Source organism: Egretta garzetta, unplaced genomic scaffold (genome assembly GCF_000687185.1).
Source record: "Egretta garzetta isolate BGI_Z169 unplaced genomic scaffold, ASM68718v1 scaffold91, whole genome shotgun sequence".
NCBI lineage: Eukaryota > Metazoa > Chordata > Aves > Pelecaniformes > Ardeidae > Egretta > Egretta garzetta.
Window position 1 is genome coordinate 2565217 of NW_009258661.1, and position 18937 is coordinate 2584153.

Sequence of the window (18937 nt, forward strand, 5' to 3'; positions counted from 1 at the left end):
AGGCACCAAATCTGTGGGCATTAGAATCACCTATAAATGTCCAGTCCCACACTGCTCATACCTGGTGGCCAACTGGTATTTCCCCGTTTCTTTGGATACATTTGAACATTGCATTTACCTGACATGACAGCATCACACAGATGTGGCATGGTCCCCAAGTATTAATACACAATTAACTTTAGGAAAACAACGTTTTATTGGTGGGTTATTAAATCGTACCTCAAAGTCTTCCGAGAACCCATGCTGGTTATTGGAATACAGCTCACTGATGTGTTTAACGAACTGCTTGACTGGAATTGCTTCCATATCATCTGTGGAAAGAAAGAGATGCTCAGAGTTGCTGTTTGCCTCATACATAAAACTTCAGCTACAAACTCAGGAGAGAAAGTCTTCACTCAATATCACTTAGATCGGAGTTCCCAGGGGCACAGCTAGTTCAATATGGGATAATAAGAAATCTTGATGAATCTGGCCAATTTTGAGGTAAACTCTTCATATTATATTTCTAATTCTAAGCACTGCAGTTATGAATCCTGAGAGTCTGTTCCCCACGATGATAATTTACAAAGTCCAATTGAAGTTCAAGGATAGTTTAGTTCTTGTTTGCAGTTTAAAGATGGCTGTGGATGGGATGAAGAGGCTTCCTCTCCTTCCACATTGTTTAAAAAGAACAGAAGAGACCCAAAATATAAAAGTACAGTTGACAATTGCCCCCAGTAAGTTTTTACCAGACCGAGCAGAGGCACAAGCCTTTATCCTGACAGTTAACAACTTTTTCCTTTTTACACAAGAATCCAAATGGACTTATCACGAAACTGTCTCTGAGCAACCCAACACCCACGCTAATTTGAGTTCTCTCTCATGCCAGGCACTATTCATAACATGGAATATGTATTCCACTGGACCATTTGTTCTTACTCGGCACAGTGCAAAATCCACCCAACATATCAATAAATCACCCACAGACATCTTCTTAAAAGAAAGAAGTCAGAGGCTTGAATTGAATTAAAGACAAACAAGACTGTTTTGAGCACCTGAGACTCTGGACGGATTCTAATAAAGCTGGGGTGTAGGATGGCTGCCTTATTTTTCTCTTGTTGTCTCTCTCAAAAAAAGGCCTAGATGTTGATGCAGTTGGTAGAAACACTGTGCTTGCCAAGATTCATTAGTTAATATTTTCAGTCTGGCATTTAGAAAACGTAAATTGCTATACAACTGTGATTACTTTCAGCATGTGAAATAATCTATTGCCTGATGGCTACTATTGTCTGATTGCATGATTTTATGGCAATACTCTGGTATTTATATACTCCATTTAATATTCTTCTGAAGATCGCATCCAGTTTATGTTTACTCCCAGTAATTCAGCGGTGTATTTTTGCTCCCATTTAGCAGCCATATGGTTTGGTGCTACAGCTGCATTATAATCTGGATTCTTTTCCTTTTAAACATCTACATTATGATAGAAAAAATCCAAATATTTCTACAGATACTTAGCAAAATTTAACGATAAATAAATAGATGTGACATTTACTGTATTCAGAGTGAAAGATCTTTGGCAGCTAAAACCTCTAAGCTGTCACATATGCTTTTCTTAGCAAAGGGTATGAAGATCTGTATGTGTAAATGAGGTTCTACTTTGGCAACAATTTTATAGATCCCTGACAATCTGATTTCTTTCCGTCTGATGGCAGTTAATATTGACCATGTCATTACTCCTCTACTCTTATTTTACCAGGTAACGCTCTAGGGTGGCTTTTTGCATCTACTGACATTTTCCGTTCTCAATCAGGTCTCTTCTATTTATTTACAAGAGCCAATCGCAAAATTTATGTTTGCAGTCTGATCACCTTCCAGTACAGTAATGCTACTTTAATTAACCACATGCTCATTTACTGAATAATACAGAATTCAAAACATTTGACAAGTGTATGCTCATCTTAGCAAAAAGCTGCAGCATGCAGAAATGCTGGCACTTTACAATATTTAAGTGATAACATTTATTCTCTGTAATATTGAGAATATCATCATCTCATAACAACATTTGTATTAATATTTTTGCAGCCAAGACACTTGAATGGAATGATCTATAGGAACAGCAGTCAATAGCAAGAGCCTGTAAAACAATCTTTCCTCTCCTGAAAAGTAACCTATACATCCTAGGTTTCCTTGAAAACAACTTGTGCTATGATAGCAATTCCACATACTCTCACAAGAAAAGTTCCATAGTTATCATTTGTTTTTTTTCTTGAGTAGTCTAGCTCAACTGAGACCAACCGAGATCAAGGATTCACTGCAGCAAGACCAGTGTGTCCAATTTAATTTTGCAGAAGGCAGAATTTAATTTTAATTGTGATCTGTGAGCCAAAAAATACATTAGAGATAACGTGCTCTCTGGTCCATTGAATTCCCACCAATTTCAAGGATGGGTCTGCACCAGAGATCCATGGCAAAATATGGTTAGTTTTCTTTTTATCGTCATTGCTGCATGGTGGCAGTATGTCTCCACCTTTATAGCCACTGCTAAGTCACTTCTGTGGTGTTCACTATCCTTTATTGGTTCTTCTCCCTTTCTTCTCTTCTGCATTTTCACTTCCAATTCCCTCCAGAAGCCTTAGCCCACTGCAGTTTCTTACTCTATTTGATAACATGGGCAACAATTAAACATTAAATAAATTAAATAGGAAATACTGTTGACATATGAGCTCACTGCATGTGAGGAAGCTTATGCTGCTGAAGCTTCCCATAAACTCAGGAAAATAACGTTGGAGCAAATGTAACTGTTTCATATTAGGAAGATTAAGATCAGAACCAGAAACATTAGAAACTCAAAAAACCGCTTACGATTTCCAGCTTTCAAAGTGCCGGGATAACGTGGTCCTCCTGACCGTGCAAGATCCAGCAGCTATGGCACAGAAGCCAGGCGGAGGCCACCCCTCGAGGGACGGGCGCAGCGCCCAGGGGGACAGGCAGCCTGCAGCCGGGCAGGAGGGGGCTGCTCCCCGGCTGCGCAAAGCGGGCCCGGCGCCCGGGGGGACAGCCAGCCGGCAGCCGGGCAGGACGCGGCTGCTCCCCGGCTGCGCGCCCCTCTTGCCCCCGCTGACAGCCACAAGGAAGGAGCTGTAGGTACGTTAGAGTCCATTACACAAACCAAGGGAACAGAGAAGTGTCCAAGTCATTTGGGCCTGTACTTCTCTATCCATGACCTCCAACTCCAAACTCCCACCCAGGAACACAAATTACTTTATATGTATATGTATATGCATGCGTAGCCACGGGCAGCTTGCCAGACCTCTGGTAAAATATGTACTAATACACTCAGCAGTCTTGAATGATATCTGCTCTGACGTTATCTGAAGATGGCTGTGACCTTCTCTAAGAAAACCAACAGATGTAGCTAGATGCACAGAATATGCTTTGCCTTTCATTATCATCAGTCCAAAGGCTTTGGTTAAGCCTTCTTTCCATCTTAAGACAAATGGACTTCCATGACTATAATTCTTTTAGTCGATTGAAGAGATTAATGGAATCCTATAATGGCTAATTAGGAGCTCTCATAGTCATTCTGCGCATATTCCCTTTTGCACCATATACTTTTCCCATCCAGAAGCTAGAGTGACATTTGATATGGTCAGTATGATGTTTACATTTTGCAAGACCTACATATTATTCAAAGAGAAGCGGGAAATGTTTTAATTACATACTTTCACCTCTAACACCGCAGCTACAATTACAGTTCTGTCTAGCTTGGGTTTAGCCATCTGTTTTATCAGTGTCAATAAAGTGATTCTGGATTTACGTCTCTACAAAATATGAGATGAATCTGGCACCACACTAACATACTAACCCTTTGTGCTATGCAGAGAAAGAAGTAGTCTTAGATGGACGGGGCAAAGGTCTCCAGGACTTTAAAATAATAGTACATATTTTTATTATTATAAGGAATATAACTTAAAATAATGATCTTTGTAATCAGACAGCAGGTGAAGGTATGTTTAATTACTATGCTAGACATTTAACACTTTGGTGGAGTTCCCATCTTTGCTTGCTGGTCGAAGACAAATGTCTGAGAGGAGCATCAAAACCACAAAACCAAAGGAGACCACAGCGGAGCTCAATTCCTGCCACAAAGGGAGAATGCCAAGTTTGTTTAAAAAAAATGACAGAAGAGGAAACCCTTCACCTACACCTCATTTTCTAGGAAACGGCAATTGACAATGCAGGATACTTAATACATTCCTTCAGAAGACAGCCACCTTCAATAGAAGCCCAAAGTGTACAGAAGCAATAAAGTTATAACAGCATTACATTCAAAGTTTGGGTAATTAGTAATCCTGCCAGGAAGGATTTTCCCCTCTCTCCCACTTAATAAGGTGCCTTTGTAATGTTAAAGCAATAGGGGCCAATTTCACAAGAAAAATGGGATATGGTATCAGAGATGGCATTTCCCCATAATAAGGTCTAAGACTCATTTTGATTCATTTACAGCCTGAGAGCTCACTGGATAGTTTAGTGGCACTGAACTGGAATAGAAGGTTTTGGGTCAGGAATTATTCCAGGAGGTCAAAACCAAAGTGCTTCCTTGTATCACCTTTGTCTAGTTTGGAGTTTTGGTGTTTCTGAAGACCAGGTGTTTGACACACACGAAGAAGTCTTGGTAAGAAAATTCTTCCATGTCTTTCATTCTGTTTGTAAATGCTTTCTGGTTTTCAGCTATTCTCTTACCCAGTCTACTAAATCCCATATACTCCTTGTATCTCATGCCTTACTTCTAATGTGAAAACTTATTCCATTTGTTTGTTAATCGCTGCACTTCACTCTCTCATTTGCAAAGCCACCTGGATTCATGTGCCACAGCTGTCACGTGGCTTGGCCCATCTGCTCCAACAGCAGCCACTTACTGCACTGCTCCACTGCTGCTGCCATCCCTGGCATCTCAGAAGCACCTCCACCACTTCTCAGCGTGCCCTTCACAGCTGGCTGCAGCCAAAGGACGAGGGGATTCTCCCACTCCCCTGTCCCTGCCTGCGGGGCTAGGCAGTGAACTGAATCAGCCTGCTGATCTGGCTGATGGCTATAAGAAAGGATTAATTGATTTGTGGGGAAGGGGAAGAAGGATTAGTTGTCAGTGGAGTAGATGGATTGATCCTACTCATTAGCATGAGGAACAGTGAAGTGACAGGGAAACTGCCCTTTCTGAGGGCAACGCAAACCTAACCTGGTTTATGACAATCATGAAACCAGTGACACCGTCAGTGCCGATAATCCCGGAGAATCCACTCTCAATAGTGTGGATCCTCACAGTTCTCGTCTTCTGCAAAAAAAGTTTTCCCGATTGGAAAGAAGTATCTACCAGTAGGATCATAGTAGGACTGGATTTGACCTCTTAACTCACTGAACGATAACATATCTAATATGTTTTCCCATACCCACAGCAAACAAGCACCCTTCTGTTCCCAACAGCATTCAACGCTGGGATATCAATTCATCTTCCACCCCCTTGTTCTCCATTGCCAGAGAGAACAGTGAATGCAATCCCAGGATTTTTTTTTTTTAATATTTATTTTATTGTTAACCACATTCAGTGGGGTTTATGGGTTTTTATTTTTTACTAAGAGGGATGGAAAAATTCTGCAAGCAGCTGGTATACCTAGCATCAATATTCAGGATGCATATTACTTAAAACTGAGTCTAACAGCCATTCCATAAGCTACAATACGTATCAGACTGATAGGCTGAAGAGCTATAGCAAAGGCTTGCCTTCACCTGCAGCACTGCAGCAGAAGTAACCATGTGGAGTGCAATTCCAGCAGATTCATTTCCACAACAAGCAACGGGGCACTCATAGCACAGATTTAAGTAGGATCTATGCAGCCGAACCACGCGATATGAGAGTGCATACAACACACTACTAAATGGGGATGTAAAGCCCAAATAGGTCTGTATTTGCTCTGTCTCTAGAAGAGTGGCCAATCATAAAGAATATTGCAAGGATTAAGAGCACACCCTTGGGTAAAATTCTGCCCCAGTAGAGGTTATTGAAAAACTCCTATCAATTCCACTAAGGTCAGGTGTCCACCTCTACAGAGAAGCTTAAACAAAAACCTCTAAACCAAAGCACACACACCTAGAGGGACCAGGGACTTCACATGCAGCTCAAATTTTGGCACTGATTGAATTTGAAATGTTTGAGCAGGCAACTCCACAGCCAGATCCTGCCCTAACTCACGCGAATACTGTAATTCCACACGTAAAAAACGGCGGTGCCCAGCTTGCTTCAAACCATTTTAGGTTTAATGCATTTGAATTATACACATTTATATAGTCAGTTCTGCAGTATACTGGCTTTCCTTGCTTAACTATTTAAAATAAGAATGCAACAGAAGCCAGTGTATTTCATTTGGAATAACTAATTTTTTCTGACTGATCACATTGCTTGCTGTATAAAAAAATGGCCAGCAATACAAGAACAGTTTTATTTGTATAACATGAGTATCGATTAATTTATGATAAAACAAAGTCATTAAAACCCCCTTAATATTGAGAAGGTGTCTGCTTTCTGTGGAGACCATATCTGCGTAAATACTAAGAAGGGAATACAGTGGGTTTCATTCTAGGAGATCAAACTACCTGCTGAAGCCTGCTGAAGCTTTAAGGATGGCATTAAATAAGAGCCACTGACCACAGTAATTAAGACAAATTCTAAATTAAAATAAATAATAAATAAGGACAGATTATTGGGGACACTATTCCTCATTAATATGCACATTTTTTGCAATCATGTGTTTATGAAGTACTATTTTTAATAAAAAACGCCTTTCAAAATGAAAAGGCGCAGAAGACACTTTGAATACATTGGAAAGTCCTGGATAGGTGGGCATGTTGAAAGAAAAACACAGAAGTCCTTTCAGCAAGGTAATTACTATCTATTTGTTATAATCAAGTCAAATGAACAGACGGGCAGGTTTCTGATAACGGGGAGACACATGAAAAAGCAGAATATGAAAAATCACCTGTGTAATATTGTAGCTACATTCATCTCTCTTGCTTCAAGATTTAATCTACTACAATGCTATTAGCCATGTGTCAGTCAGGAATATAAAGATGTTACTGACAAAATTTTATATGTGTCAAAATAAGAGCTCGGTTTAAATCTGCTTGTACAAATCTTAGATTAGGTTATCATTAATTATAAATGTAATAGCGATACACTTCTTCCCTTTAAGCAAAAAACCAATTTCGGTCCAAGAGAATGAAATAATGTGAATTTTCCCTTAGCACAGACATTAAATGTTCTTATTTGGTATTGCCTGCTAAGGAACACAATTTTAATCTCACACGTTTCCATCCTCGGGTCTCAGTCGTGCCATCAATTACATACATGCCTTACATCTAAGCACATGGCGGTTCAACTCCACAGCTCTACATCCCAGTGTGACAGCTCTTAGAAAAGGATCCATCCGCATTTCACATGGCCACCATGAAAACACGTTTTGGGATGATTTAGCCAACTCCCGAAGGCTCCATTGCAAGTACCATGATTAGATATCATACCATAAATTCTTCAGTGTACTGCAGGAGCAGGGTTGGGTAGCTGAGAAAAAGGAAGGTGGATGTTCCCTAAAATACCTTGATATTTTCTTGGCTTCAGAGGACAGCTGTGTTTGCAATATTGCATTCATGAATTTAATTGAAGCTGAAGATAGGTACAATTCACAATATGGTGCTGGAACATAAATCCGCAGGGAGCAGAAAGCAGAAATAAAGTCTTGAACAGCTGAGGAGCACTACCTCTGTGCTCAGTGAAGAGCTTCATGCCCTTGAGAACTAAGTCCTCAGCTGCAGCTCGCACTTTTCACTGTACCTCACCAGTCCCTAGCACAGAGGATCGCTGCTCAGTACGCTGTCACCGTAGTGGCCACAGATGTGTCCTGCTGCTGCTCTTTAGCTCTTGGGATGCAACTTGAGACAGCTATATCTTAGCAGAAAACAGTAAGATACCACCCTCTGTTGGGAACCCGCAGTTTCCTTGTCAAATGAGATACCTCTTGTTACAGTCTCTTAATAGAAACTATTTGTCACAGGGTGGATGCCACCAGAAGGTATCAGAAGTGCAGAAAGAGAGCTCGTAAAAACCACATCAAGTCTAATCACTGATGTTCGTCAGGCAAGGTTCAAGGCAACCATGGTTATTGAAGGAATAAGGAAGAAGGTTTCAAAATTCTGCAGAGATTTAACAGGAGCTAAGAGTTAGTGAGATGGACTCTTGATGGAACTCCTTGCAACCATGAGAAGACAGAGGGAAATGAAGGATGGCCATGGCTATACTGGCCTTCACACCCTCACATGTCTGCATGAGGTGGTCAAGACACTTTTTCACTGCAACGCACTTGGCTACTCCATTATTTCCTGGGCTCATGCACCCACACTGAGTCACTCTGGAAGAAGCATGAGAATGTTTCTCCATCAATCAGATTCTGTCACTAGCTATTTTAAATACACTGTTCATAAACTCCAGTACTAGTTAAAAAATTAATTTACTGCCATTTAAACCTAAATCTGCATGCACCTTGATCCAACGACTGGGAAGTGCTCCTTGGTCTGGTAGTCTAGACACAGCTGAAATGACTGGCATCACATCTGAGACATTTTACTTATACTAAAAATGGTGAAAGACACCTGGAATAATATGCTAAATGAATCAGCTGCATCAGCCAGCCGTTGTGTTCTTTATGAGCCATGTTCCTCTGGACTGCGGTCAAGACTACGTGGAGTTTTAAGTTTTGCCGTAGGGTCAAGCCTCAACTATCTCTTGTCCTGATCTCACGACAAGTCCTGCTGACATCTGTGCCACAGCGTCCACTGTGCCCGTGGGCTGGGCACAGAACCAGTAAAGCCACAGCAAGCTCCAGAACAACGCACCACCCAAGAGCGGGAAAGCTCTGAAACAAAGGATAGGAAGAGGAAGGTAGAAGTGGAATTTGTGCTAGTTCCACTATTTGATGGTATCTAAGTTGCACAGAGGTGCACTTCTTCACTGCTGTCGTGGAGCGGGTCTTGTGAGGAGAGCAAAGGAAAACTGATGGGGATGCATTTTGTTTTGCAGTGCTGAAAACATAGAGCTATGATGCTGCTGTTACACTTACTTATCCAACTCTACTGAAAAGGATCAAGTCCAGAAATGTTTTAACCAGATACTGACCCAGCTATGGAAAAAAACCCAACCCAACAAACAGGAACAGGAGCTGGTTTTTGCTGAGAAAAAGATCTTGCGAAGACCAAATGTTACAGTGAAGAGATCCGGGTAAGATGATATGGACATGGCCAAAATTAACTGAGTGTGGAGGCAAAAAGAGAAGATATAGAGAAATAATTTTGTTGGGCTGAATAGCAGGGGAGTTTCAGAAATCTGCCATTGATTACAGATGCATAACTGTCAGGCGCAAGGCTTGTGTGAGTTTAGATTTATACCTCAGCTGTAATATCCAGTGGGTGACTCAGTTAATGGTATCTCCTTTGTCCTGTGTTTCTCTAGATCAAGCAGTGCAGATAATTATGAATAATGATAATGATTTGGGTCTCAGAGCAAATTTGCACAGATAAGCACACGCCTATGGGTGATGTGGCTTCATGCACAATAATTAAGCACGTACGCCATGGGAAATGAAATAGAAAATGGGTAAAATCATTCATTTACAAGACAATTTTTTTAGATTTTGGACCTGAAAAATTGTACTGCGTGCCTATTACAGGCAGCTGGCAGATTGATTTTAGAGTTCACAGACCTGAGAAAACAGAAGGTTTGCCTAAACAAGAGCAAAATGTGGTGCAGAAATAAACACAAAAGCTACCTCTGAGCGTGCTGACATGTCACGGAGCAGAGTGGTGGCATGCAGAGACACCAGAGCCCGCTTCTGAAACCTCTTGAGCTGCACCAGGACATCGCTGTGCCTGGCTGCCAGACACCTGGCAGAGCCACCCCACACCTGGGCCAGGACCAGCCAACCCAAATCGCTCGGCTTCCTCCGACCGGCGGCTCACTGCATGCTGTACATGGGCCCTGGCAAATCTACTCAGCGTCTTCAGACACATTGCTCTAAATCGCCATCAGTGTGGCTGCTTGCACACAACCAATATTAAAAGTTGGTCTATTGAATTGTAGGAGGTAGATGCATGGTTCCACAGGGATCTCTTCAAGTATCTTTTGTAAGGATAGGGTTTTACAAGTTAACAAGGTTACTTTGAAAAACTTGCTTTTGTGAAAATGCCACTTATATTTTGCTTCTAGGATCAACATGGCAAGTAAGACTTTCTCACACCCTCTAGCAGCTTCCAGGAGAAAAGTTCAGAGGCTTATCATTTCATCAGCTGCAATCAGTTCAAAGGAGAATTTTGTCATTTAATGTTTTTAAGGCATTTCAGTGGGCTGCCTATGTGGGAGCAGCAGCTGACGTCAGAGAAGAGTGTCATTTAGCAACAGGTATATGGGGGAAAACAGGCCTCTTCTACATCTCCAAACAAGGAAAATGTTTAGGAGAGCTTCAAGATCTTTTCAGGCAGTATCTCCCATCTTTGGAAAAAGCCAACATAGCTGGAATTTATGTCTACTAACTTCGAGCCTCATTACAGATGAGTACAGGTAATACACACTGAGAGGGACTTCCAGAGGGTGATTTGGCTTTTGAATGGCCTGAATAGCTTTACTGTCAGTGCCAAGATCTTTAAGTTCATCAGTTCATTCTCTCTTAAGACCTTCTGGGCATGATTCAGCTTCAGATTAAGGCACCTCCATTTGGATGTCTGTATGCAGGTGTCTAAATGTCCATTATATTGACAAAAATCTTGTCACATGATTGGGAATTTGAGGGCCACATTCAGCTAGAATAAACCACTAGACTAAACCTTCATCTAAGGCCCAGTTCTCCACGTGCCTTAGAGCTCATCAGCAGTCCTTGCAGATTTTTAACTGCAAAGCTCCTCGACGCGTCTTGCAGCAGTTTTTCAGGAGGTGCCTTAATCTGCAGTGCCCACTATCAGGGGTGAGCGGCTCTTCCTCAGCGTCACTGAACCTGAGCAGAGCATGGGGTGCACTGCAGTGATGGGTGCATCACGTTCGTCCCAAAGCTCCTGTGGTCCAAGAGCTTGGCTTGCTCTAGTCATGGGAGGATGTCCCCAAAAGGCAGCGTTGTTCTGCTCTCAGCCACTTGTTGTTACATGCTCGAATGGCTGCTGGAGAAGCATTAGTGCTGGCCTCACGGCACCTGCCAGCTGAACAGTTTTAATGGAGCTTCTTTAGCCTCTATTACAATTTATATGAATGCTGCCCAGTCTTTAATGGACTAACCATCAAAACATCCCTGTGAAATAGGGAAGAACCGCTGTCTCAACAACCCAGATTGCAGCATGAAAAGATGGAGCTTTCTGCTGGTTTCTTTATCTAAGAAAAATTTGATTCAATTGCTGTTAAAAACCCTATACGTTGGCCAAAGAGACTTCTCTCTGAGGGGAGAACTTCTTTCCTCCCAGTGCCTTGTGCTCATAATCCCCCGGGTTTTGACACTGCTTTGCAGAGTCCAGGTTAGCCCACCCTCCTCTTCCTCACAAGCCCTAAGGAGGCGTCACACAAGAGCAGGCATGGTGGGACCATTAAGCTGACTGCCAAAACCAGCCCCAACAGGGAAGTGCTCCTCCTGGTTTTAGAGCAGGAAGAACAGTTCTCCAACTATCAGGGTTCTTTTGTGAAAACTCATCGCAGGTGGTTTAAGACTAAAACCTCCTGTCTCAAGTTACCCTAAAGGAGAAGGAGAAGAAGGGTGGCTTCTTGCTAAGGAAGTGGCCAGGACGTGCATCTTAGTTTGCTACAGACAGGAGAGGAGATGATAGCACGTTATAGCACGTTTTCTTTTATTTTCAGTGGCACAGCATCAGACCGCAAGGAGTAACGTTTTCTGTAGGAATGTAACAGCTAACCTTTCATACTAGTTCCCACGGGTATTTTGAAAGACTCTTTCTAGAAAGGATAGTCACGCATCTACTGAATAAAGTCAAGGAAAATGTAACTGGATTCTTTCATTTTTCTAGGACACATGTTTCTTCAGTGTCTCAGAGATGGCTTTCAATGCTTTTTGGTAAAATGAATCTAATTAGCTGCAGATTGAATCCTAGACCAAAGACACACATTACAGAATACAACAAGGAAACTTAAAACACCTTGAAGCAACAAGTACAAGCATTTGACAGACTGAGGTCAATACAACATTTGGGGTATCTTAATTCTGCTTGTGAAACTGAGCAACATCAAACAAGGCAGTGGCTGCAAAGGCCACCGTTACACCAAGCTGCTCTCTGTCATCACTGCTTAAAGGGAGCTGGATCCTGCACTTAATGATTCCCAGGGGAAATGCCTCAAGAAGAGAGAACAGTGCTAAACTCCGCTTCCAGCTTCGCTCTCAGTCTAGCCGAGAGGAGAATGTGACCTTTGGTAACTTGATTAATACCAAGTTAACAGATGGCTTTGGACTTTACTTGAGATTGTTTGCTGATCCCTGTGTCTTGCTTTCCTCCTCGAGACCCAGCAGACCCCACCTCTGCACATGCTGGAAGCGGGGGGCCAGCCCCCTGGTCTTGAGGCAGCGGTGGAGCTGTATATCCCTCGCCCACAACCTGCCCTGGTGGAGCAGCTGGTTTCACCCTGGATGCAACACCTTAGTGTTTTTAAGAAATGTTGCTCATGTGTTTGACATTTTACAAAGGTTATTCCGAAATTTCTATTAAAAGAATGTGGGAGAGGTGCCTATGGAAAAAATACAGCATTGGCACTCAGAGCCCCATTGCAAAGCAACTTAAATTAAATGAAGCAGCACGGATAGAACAAACTTCTACCAAACCCCCATGATTTATCACAAGCACAACCTTCTTTTCTTTATAGAATTAAAACAGCCTCCAAGAAGCACAAACACAGGAGATTAAGCCCGTCTTACCTGGAATAGGTATAATGGGAATACTTTCATTGGGAACCACACGGGGGGAACTGCTGTCCTCCACATAGAAATGGGCAGTCTGAAAACACTTTCTGTTAAAGGAAAAAGAAAAAAAAATAGATTTAGGGTGTGAAAAACTGCCCTCTGAAAAAAAAGCTGAAAACTTTTGCCCATGTTCTGCTTCTCCATTTCTGTTTCATTTCTGTTCCACGCTTTCAGACATTATAGTTTTAAAACATCGATGCGTGAAAGCATATGCGTTTTCCACAATTACAATCCTAATTCCAGATTCTGTGTTCTAACTCATTGACATCTGACATCCACCCATCATAAACGCCTCTTTATATTATTGCTAAGTACTATTGAATACAAAATTATGCTCACAAAAGTTAGTGGTTGCAAAACAGGTTTCAAATACATCATTCAGAAAGAAACTGCACACAAGAAACATATTCAGCATACAGTTCAAGCCAAAAGCCACCTAAGACACTAGCATTTCCAGGGAAAACACACTTACTGTAAAAGTTTCTGCTTGTAACAGCCGACAGACAGTCATACAGCATCTGTAACTGCTGCATGTCATGATGTTCTGCTATGGAAGTTATCCTTCAAGCATTACGGTTTTTTATTTGTTTTTTTTTTTTAACACTAAAGCCATATAACCCTTATCCCATCCTCCTCCTGCAAACTTGTCTTACATACGCTGCCACAGAAAAAATGCAATAGACACTTAGCTCGGGCCCCAGGACTCATCTCTGAAAAGGCCTATAAAGAATAGGAGAACTTAAATCCACCTGACTCTTTTTTTTTACCTGTATTTAATGCAAAGCAGAGAGCACAAGCTGGTCATCACAGAAAAGGTACTGAGCAGAATAACATCAAGAGATCCAAAGAGGCTCTGCATGGTGATGTTAACTGAGGCAGGGTTTTCCAACAGCAGCGTCACTGCTCATTGCTGACTTAATGAGCTGCTTGAGGCTGGAACTGAATATTTAATGAGTCCTGCTCGGTGTGAGCAGCTATTGTGGCAGGAGAAGGGTATGCTCTCATCTGTCGGGGCGCTTAACAATAGCTTCCCCTTGCAGAAGGATCCCCCTCACTGCCGCCCTTAGCGAACTGCTCCTCAACACCTGGGCAAACTTTGCAGGCAGCCTTGTGAGCCGTGCCTTTTGTCAAGTTGCCGGTTCCCTCGCTGAAACATATTTTCCCTCGCTGAAACATATTTGCCCGTAGTGGCTTATAAGTTTCTGCCTTGCAGTCTGCATCTCTGTCATGTGGGCGCTGTGCTCAGGGCCCACTCCGCAGAGCCGGCTTTGCTGACTTTGTCAAAGTAATTTGTGCTCCCTTTGCTTTCAACATCCATATGTGGCCAGAGAGAAAAAAAAAAAAAAGTCACTGAAAAGCAAACCACTCTCTTAGGCAAAACCAGAGCCTAAAATAATCATGGGCACTTGCTTTCTGTGCATTTGTACTTTCCAGGGCACAGTCACAGAGCTTTAGAGCGCAAGCACAACTTGAGACAATGCAGAAGCAGGAGAGAGCGGATTTCACAGCATGGAGTAATTGTCTCGGAGCAGCTTTCTATTTTCAGGCATGATATCTTGCATTGTGCTGAAGTTATTTATTTAGTGAGTATGCTTTTGTTAAGAAACACCATAAGGTGAATTCACACATGAGGATGCAAGATGTGCAATAGTCTCACAGCATTGAAAAACATCAGTCTTGCTCCCTGTTCTCATTTTTTTTGGCAGCCTTTATTTTGGACAATGCACACCCTGGGGGCATGCAGCAGAATAAATCAGTCACACATTAAGAAGAAACTATGAATATGAAACAGGCAAAATGTTCTTGATTTTGATGTATTTGGGGCTCCTTCCCTTGAGTCAATACTACAAAAATGCTTGAACGGCTTCTCCCTCTAATGAAGGCCTTAAGAAGGTGTTTGATAAAAAGACAGACCTTTACGTAGGGATTTACAGGATTTTTTTAAGCTGATGATACTTAAGAAAAGCAATTATTTTTTGTAATTTGTTATTTTATACTCTGAGAGGCTCTGACAGGTTGGCATTATGTTTTTTGATGCAGCCCTAAGACAGCTTTTTCTTACGAGCCTCAAAACATGCACTTGTGTTGGTCTGGGTGGTACCGTTAGGCCCATGATGGCAATAGCCAAATACCCAGTCCAGTATATCTCTGCTGAGCACGACATTGGAATAACAATGTATTAAATGAATATTTCACACAGTAAAGTTTTCTGCAATCATTAATGTCATTAACAATTCTGTCTTTTATTCCTGGAAGACTTTCTGTAGCTGCTTTAAAAAGGCAGTCACCATGGAATTTGACTAAAGGTTTTCTCAAGTCACAAACATAATGCTACAATACACTCCTGTCTTGTGTATATACATATATAATACAGTACGCTCATTACTCTGCAATGCTGGATACTGGCACATAAGGTGAAGGCATGCCTCTCAAACTCTTTTTTTTCACTTGCTCATAATTGCTGTAGATATTCCAAGTTTAGCCTCTACAGCTGAGCACAGGCCATCAGATCCCTGTCCTGGTGACTCCCTCCATGTCTCAGGGGCTCCCAGTGACAGCAGAAGGCAACGCTGATGGGACTATGCAAGCTCAATATTGAGAGCAGGATAAAGTGGACTGATCTTTGCAGGGCCTTTTATGATAGGTTTCACAAAGTTGCTGGATGAGTTTTCCAGCAAGTTCTGCTTACTGGATCTGTTTCCTAGTCTTGCACCCCTCCTCTGCGCAGCTCCAGGAGCTCACTTGCATCTCGGGGCTCCAGGCAGATACCTCCAGGCCCCCAGTTTGGGTAATGTCCACTTTTCAGCCCGGCACTGACTGGGTGAGGAAACGCATGGGCCCAAGAAAAACCTTTTGCAAACTCGTGTCTAGCTGGGAACAAGGCTACCGAAAGGCATTTCAGACAATTTAGCATCTGCCTTCTCCCCCAGTTTAGGATGCTCCTTTCTATCCCCTGGCATTTCCCCTACCCATTACCTTTTCCTCAGCATACAAACCTTAAGTGGCAGCAGTTGCTAAGGCTACAAGAGGCTGCAGTAAATCTGTGTGCGCATATGGGGAGGGCTGGATGAAGGAAAAGGATAAGAGCAGAAAATTGCTTGTTTCGAGCCACTGGAGAAGCAGCCATGTAGAGAGGTGGGAACGGATGCAGGGCTAGACAAGGTGCAAGTCTACAACTGTTTTCATATGAGCACTTCGGGCCGTAACTTTTAACCCCAGCGTGTATACATCTGCAGGTGTTTGCACCTGTGTGCCCGTTTGCTCAAGAAACCAACATCATCAGCAGAAAAAAATAACACTTTTTTTTTTTTCTGGCCGAAGCAGTCCTCAGTGAATAAGCAATTGGGCCTTGCCAATGGCATACAAGATTATTAAAATCTTAACAACTGAAACACTGATTTTAGAATAATTCTTGCATTTCTGTAGCACTGGTTGAGGAAAAGGAAATCACAGCCTTGATTTTACTTCCAGAAGATTTCAGAGAGCCCACATCTTTCCTGCAAAGTACCAGGGAGTCTGTTGTCTCTGAAATATGCCTGTGTGCAGTGAAGCACACCGTTTTCTCTAGCCCCATATGTTTTTTTGGCTCCCTTTCCCTGGGGTACAATAACTGTGAGAGATTGCGGTGATCAGACACACAGTTGTCACATATGGACCAAAAAGCAGAAAGTAAAACACTGCGAGATTAGCATCTCCCCAGAGAAGGCGCAGAGGCAGGGTCTGGAATGAGAAGCCGATGTGAGGGAGAGCATCCCCCTGTCCAGAACCTTTTTGCAGAGATACTGGCCATGGGTTATTAAAGCAAACTAACAGGATGCAAAGTCCAGAGCAGCAGCACCTTATTATCAAACCACAAGCTTAAAAATATCCCAAGAGATTGTCCTGTAGCTGAGTTAAACGCTTGTCCATCTCCGCAGAGCAAAATACCAGATTAGCTTCTGTAGAAGAAGGGATGCCTCGTGAGATTTTGACACTCAAAACAGGTTTCCTTGGTTATTAGTTAATAAACCTCAAGCAGCTTCTACTTTATACTCATCTAAAAGCAAGAGGGAGAACCAGATCACATAATGGCCTGAAAGCATGGATGCATTTTATTTTCGAGTAGAAGATAGCGCCTCGGTGTTTAGTTAATCCTGCCTCCAATACAAACACACAGCACGCACTGCAGTCGATGGGAGTGCTGGGAATAGCTCCGAGAGCAGCGCTTGGCCTTTAGTGCTCCCTACTCCGTCTCACGCGGGCAGCATCCCCTGATCTGTGCTGACAGGCGAGGGATCTGCGCTGCTCCGGAGCAGCTGAGGCAGGGAGAGAAGGAGCAAGGGATTACGGCGGAGGGGCAAGTGATTGCCTCCACAGCGGCTGGCTGAAACCACCAGGACAGTGGCTGAACACAGGAAAAATCAGAAGAGAATGCTTCACTTTCTGGGGACACCCAAGAGCCGTGTCCTGCCTCACACGCTGAAGCGACTGGCACATTCATTGCTCCCTTGTTCACTAGGGATCTGCTCCTTCTTCCAGATGTTTCTGTTGGCTGGAGCAGCGTCTATTCCCTCTCCAAGGCAAGCCAGATTTATACTGCTTTGTTTCTGTAATAGCATCTAGGAACTCTAGGCTCCCAGTTTCTTGCAACTACTCTCTTCTTGGGTCATTACCTCCTAAAGCATGACCAATTCAGGGGCAGATGGCTTGAAAGGGTCCTGGAGGCCTATTCAGTACTGTCAGAGCAGGGCAAACCTTGTCCTCTGGGTACCCTTCCTCCAGAAACAGCCTCCCACAGACGGGAGAGCTCTGCAGAATGTACATTTATTAACAAAGAGGCCAACAGTCCCTGCAGCCACCCTATGTGTCCTTAGCTGGTGGGCAGAACAGGCAAGATCGAACAGGAGTCAAACCAGGATCTGTAACGGACCTCTAAAGCGGGTTGCACGGGACATGGCTCAGTCTTTATCAAATGCAACCTGGATAGAGGCATTCATTCACCGTGCTCCTGCATCATGGGGACGTCCACAAATAACTCCCAAACAAGGATCAAAAGACAGGAAACGACCCCTTTGACTACCTCTGCACATTCACTCTCACTTTCAATAGAAGAAAAGATGCTTCAGATTCCCGTTGAACAGTTTTGCACGTTTTCCAGGAGCCACAATTAAGATTGGTTTCTGCTGGCACCAAAACCAGAGTATGTATGCAGTCAAGTGTACTCGTAGCACATGGCTCTGCACTTTAAACTAGCTTCACTATTCCTTGGCAAGGATTTGTCACTGTCAGAATTGGCAATGACTCCTCAGAAAAGAGCCGCAGACTACGGAACAACAGAAGCGCTGCAAATCACGAGCATGTCACCAGCAGAGCAGCGGATGGGAGCCTGGACAACAGCTGCCTGCAGTCTGCACTGCTCTAGCTGGGGTCATCAGTCACTGATTTTTATGAGCAATAAAACCGACTCAAGCGTTAAGAAGAAAAAGAGAAGAGAAAACCACATGAAAAAAGCTGATCTTATGAATATGAGTAAGTGACCAGCATGGAGCAGTGATATTACGTTCATTGTATCAGAGGGGAATCTGCATTTACTCTTTTTTGGCCAGAAAATGGCTTATATTGCCCCAATTTTCTACAATTATTTTCCTACCCAGGTCTTAATGCTTAATGATCAGAATTCAAAAGCTGAGTTATAAAAGAACCTGTGCTATGCCGGAGCGGCAAGGCAGTGAAGGCTGACTGAACTTGAGCTACGGGAGGATATACAAAGTGGGAATGCATAAAACCCAAGAGAATAAAGGAAAGCTCAAAAAGGAGGAAAATTTCCCTACAATAATGCTGATTTCTCCTGCCTATCCCTCCCGAAAACGATTCGCCTTCTCCCCACAAAGCAATTTCTGCCTGTAATCTTCTTGAGCAGTGTTAAGCACTGC

The 18937-nt window shown here is 42.9% G+C and overlaps 1 protein-coding gene across 1 annotated transcript in view; it reads right to left on the bottom strand.

The window, feature by feature from the left end:
* Window positions 1-18937, bottom strand: part of PTPRG (protein tyrosine phosphatase receptor type G) — a 413949-nt gene that overhangs the window by 26903 nt on the left and 368109 nt on the right. The window contains 2 exon segments of the mRNA XM_035903838.1: window positions 220-311; window positions 12981-13072. Coding sequence (XP_035759731.1) covers window positions 220-311; window positions 12981-13072 — 184 coding nt within the window.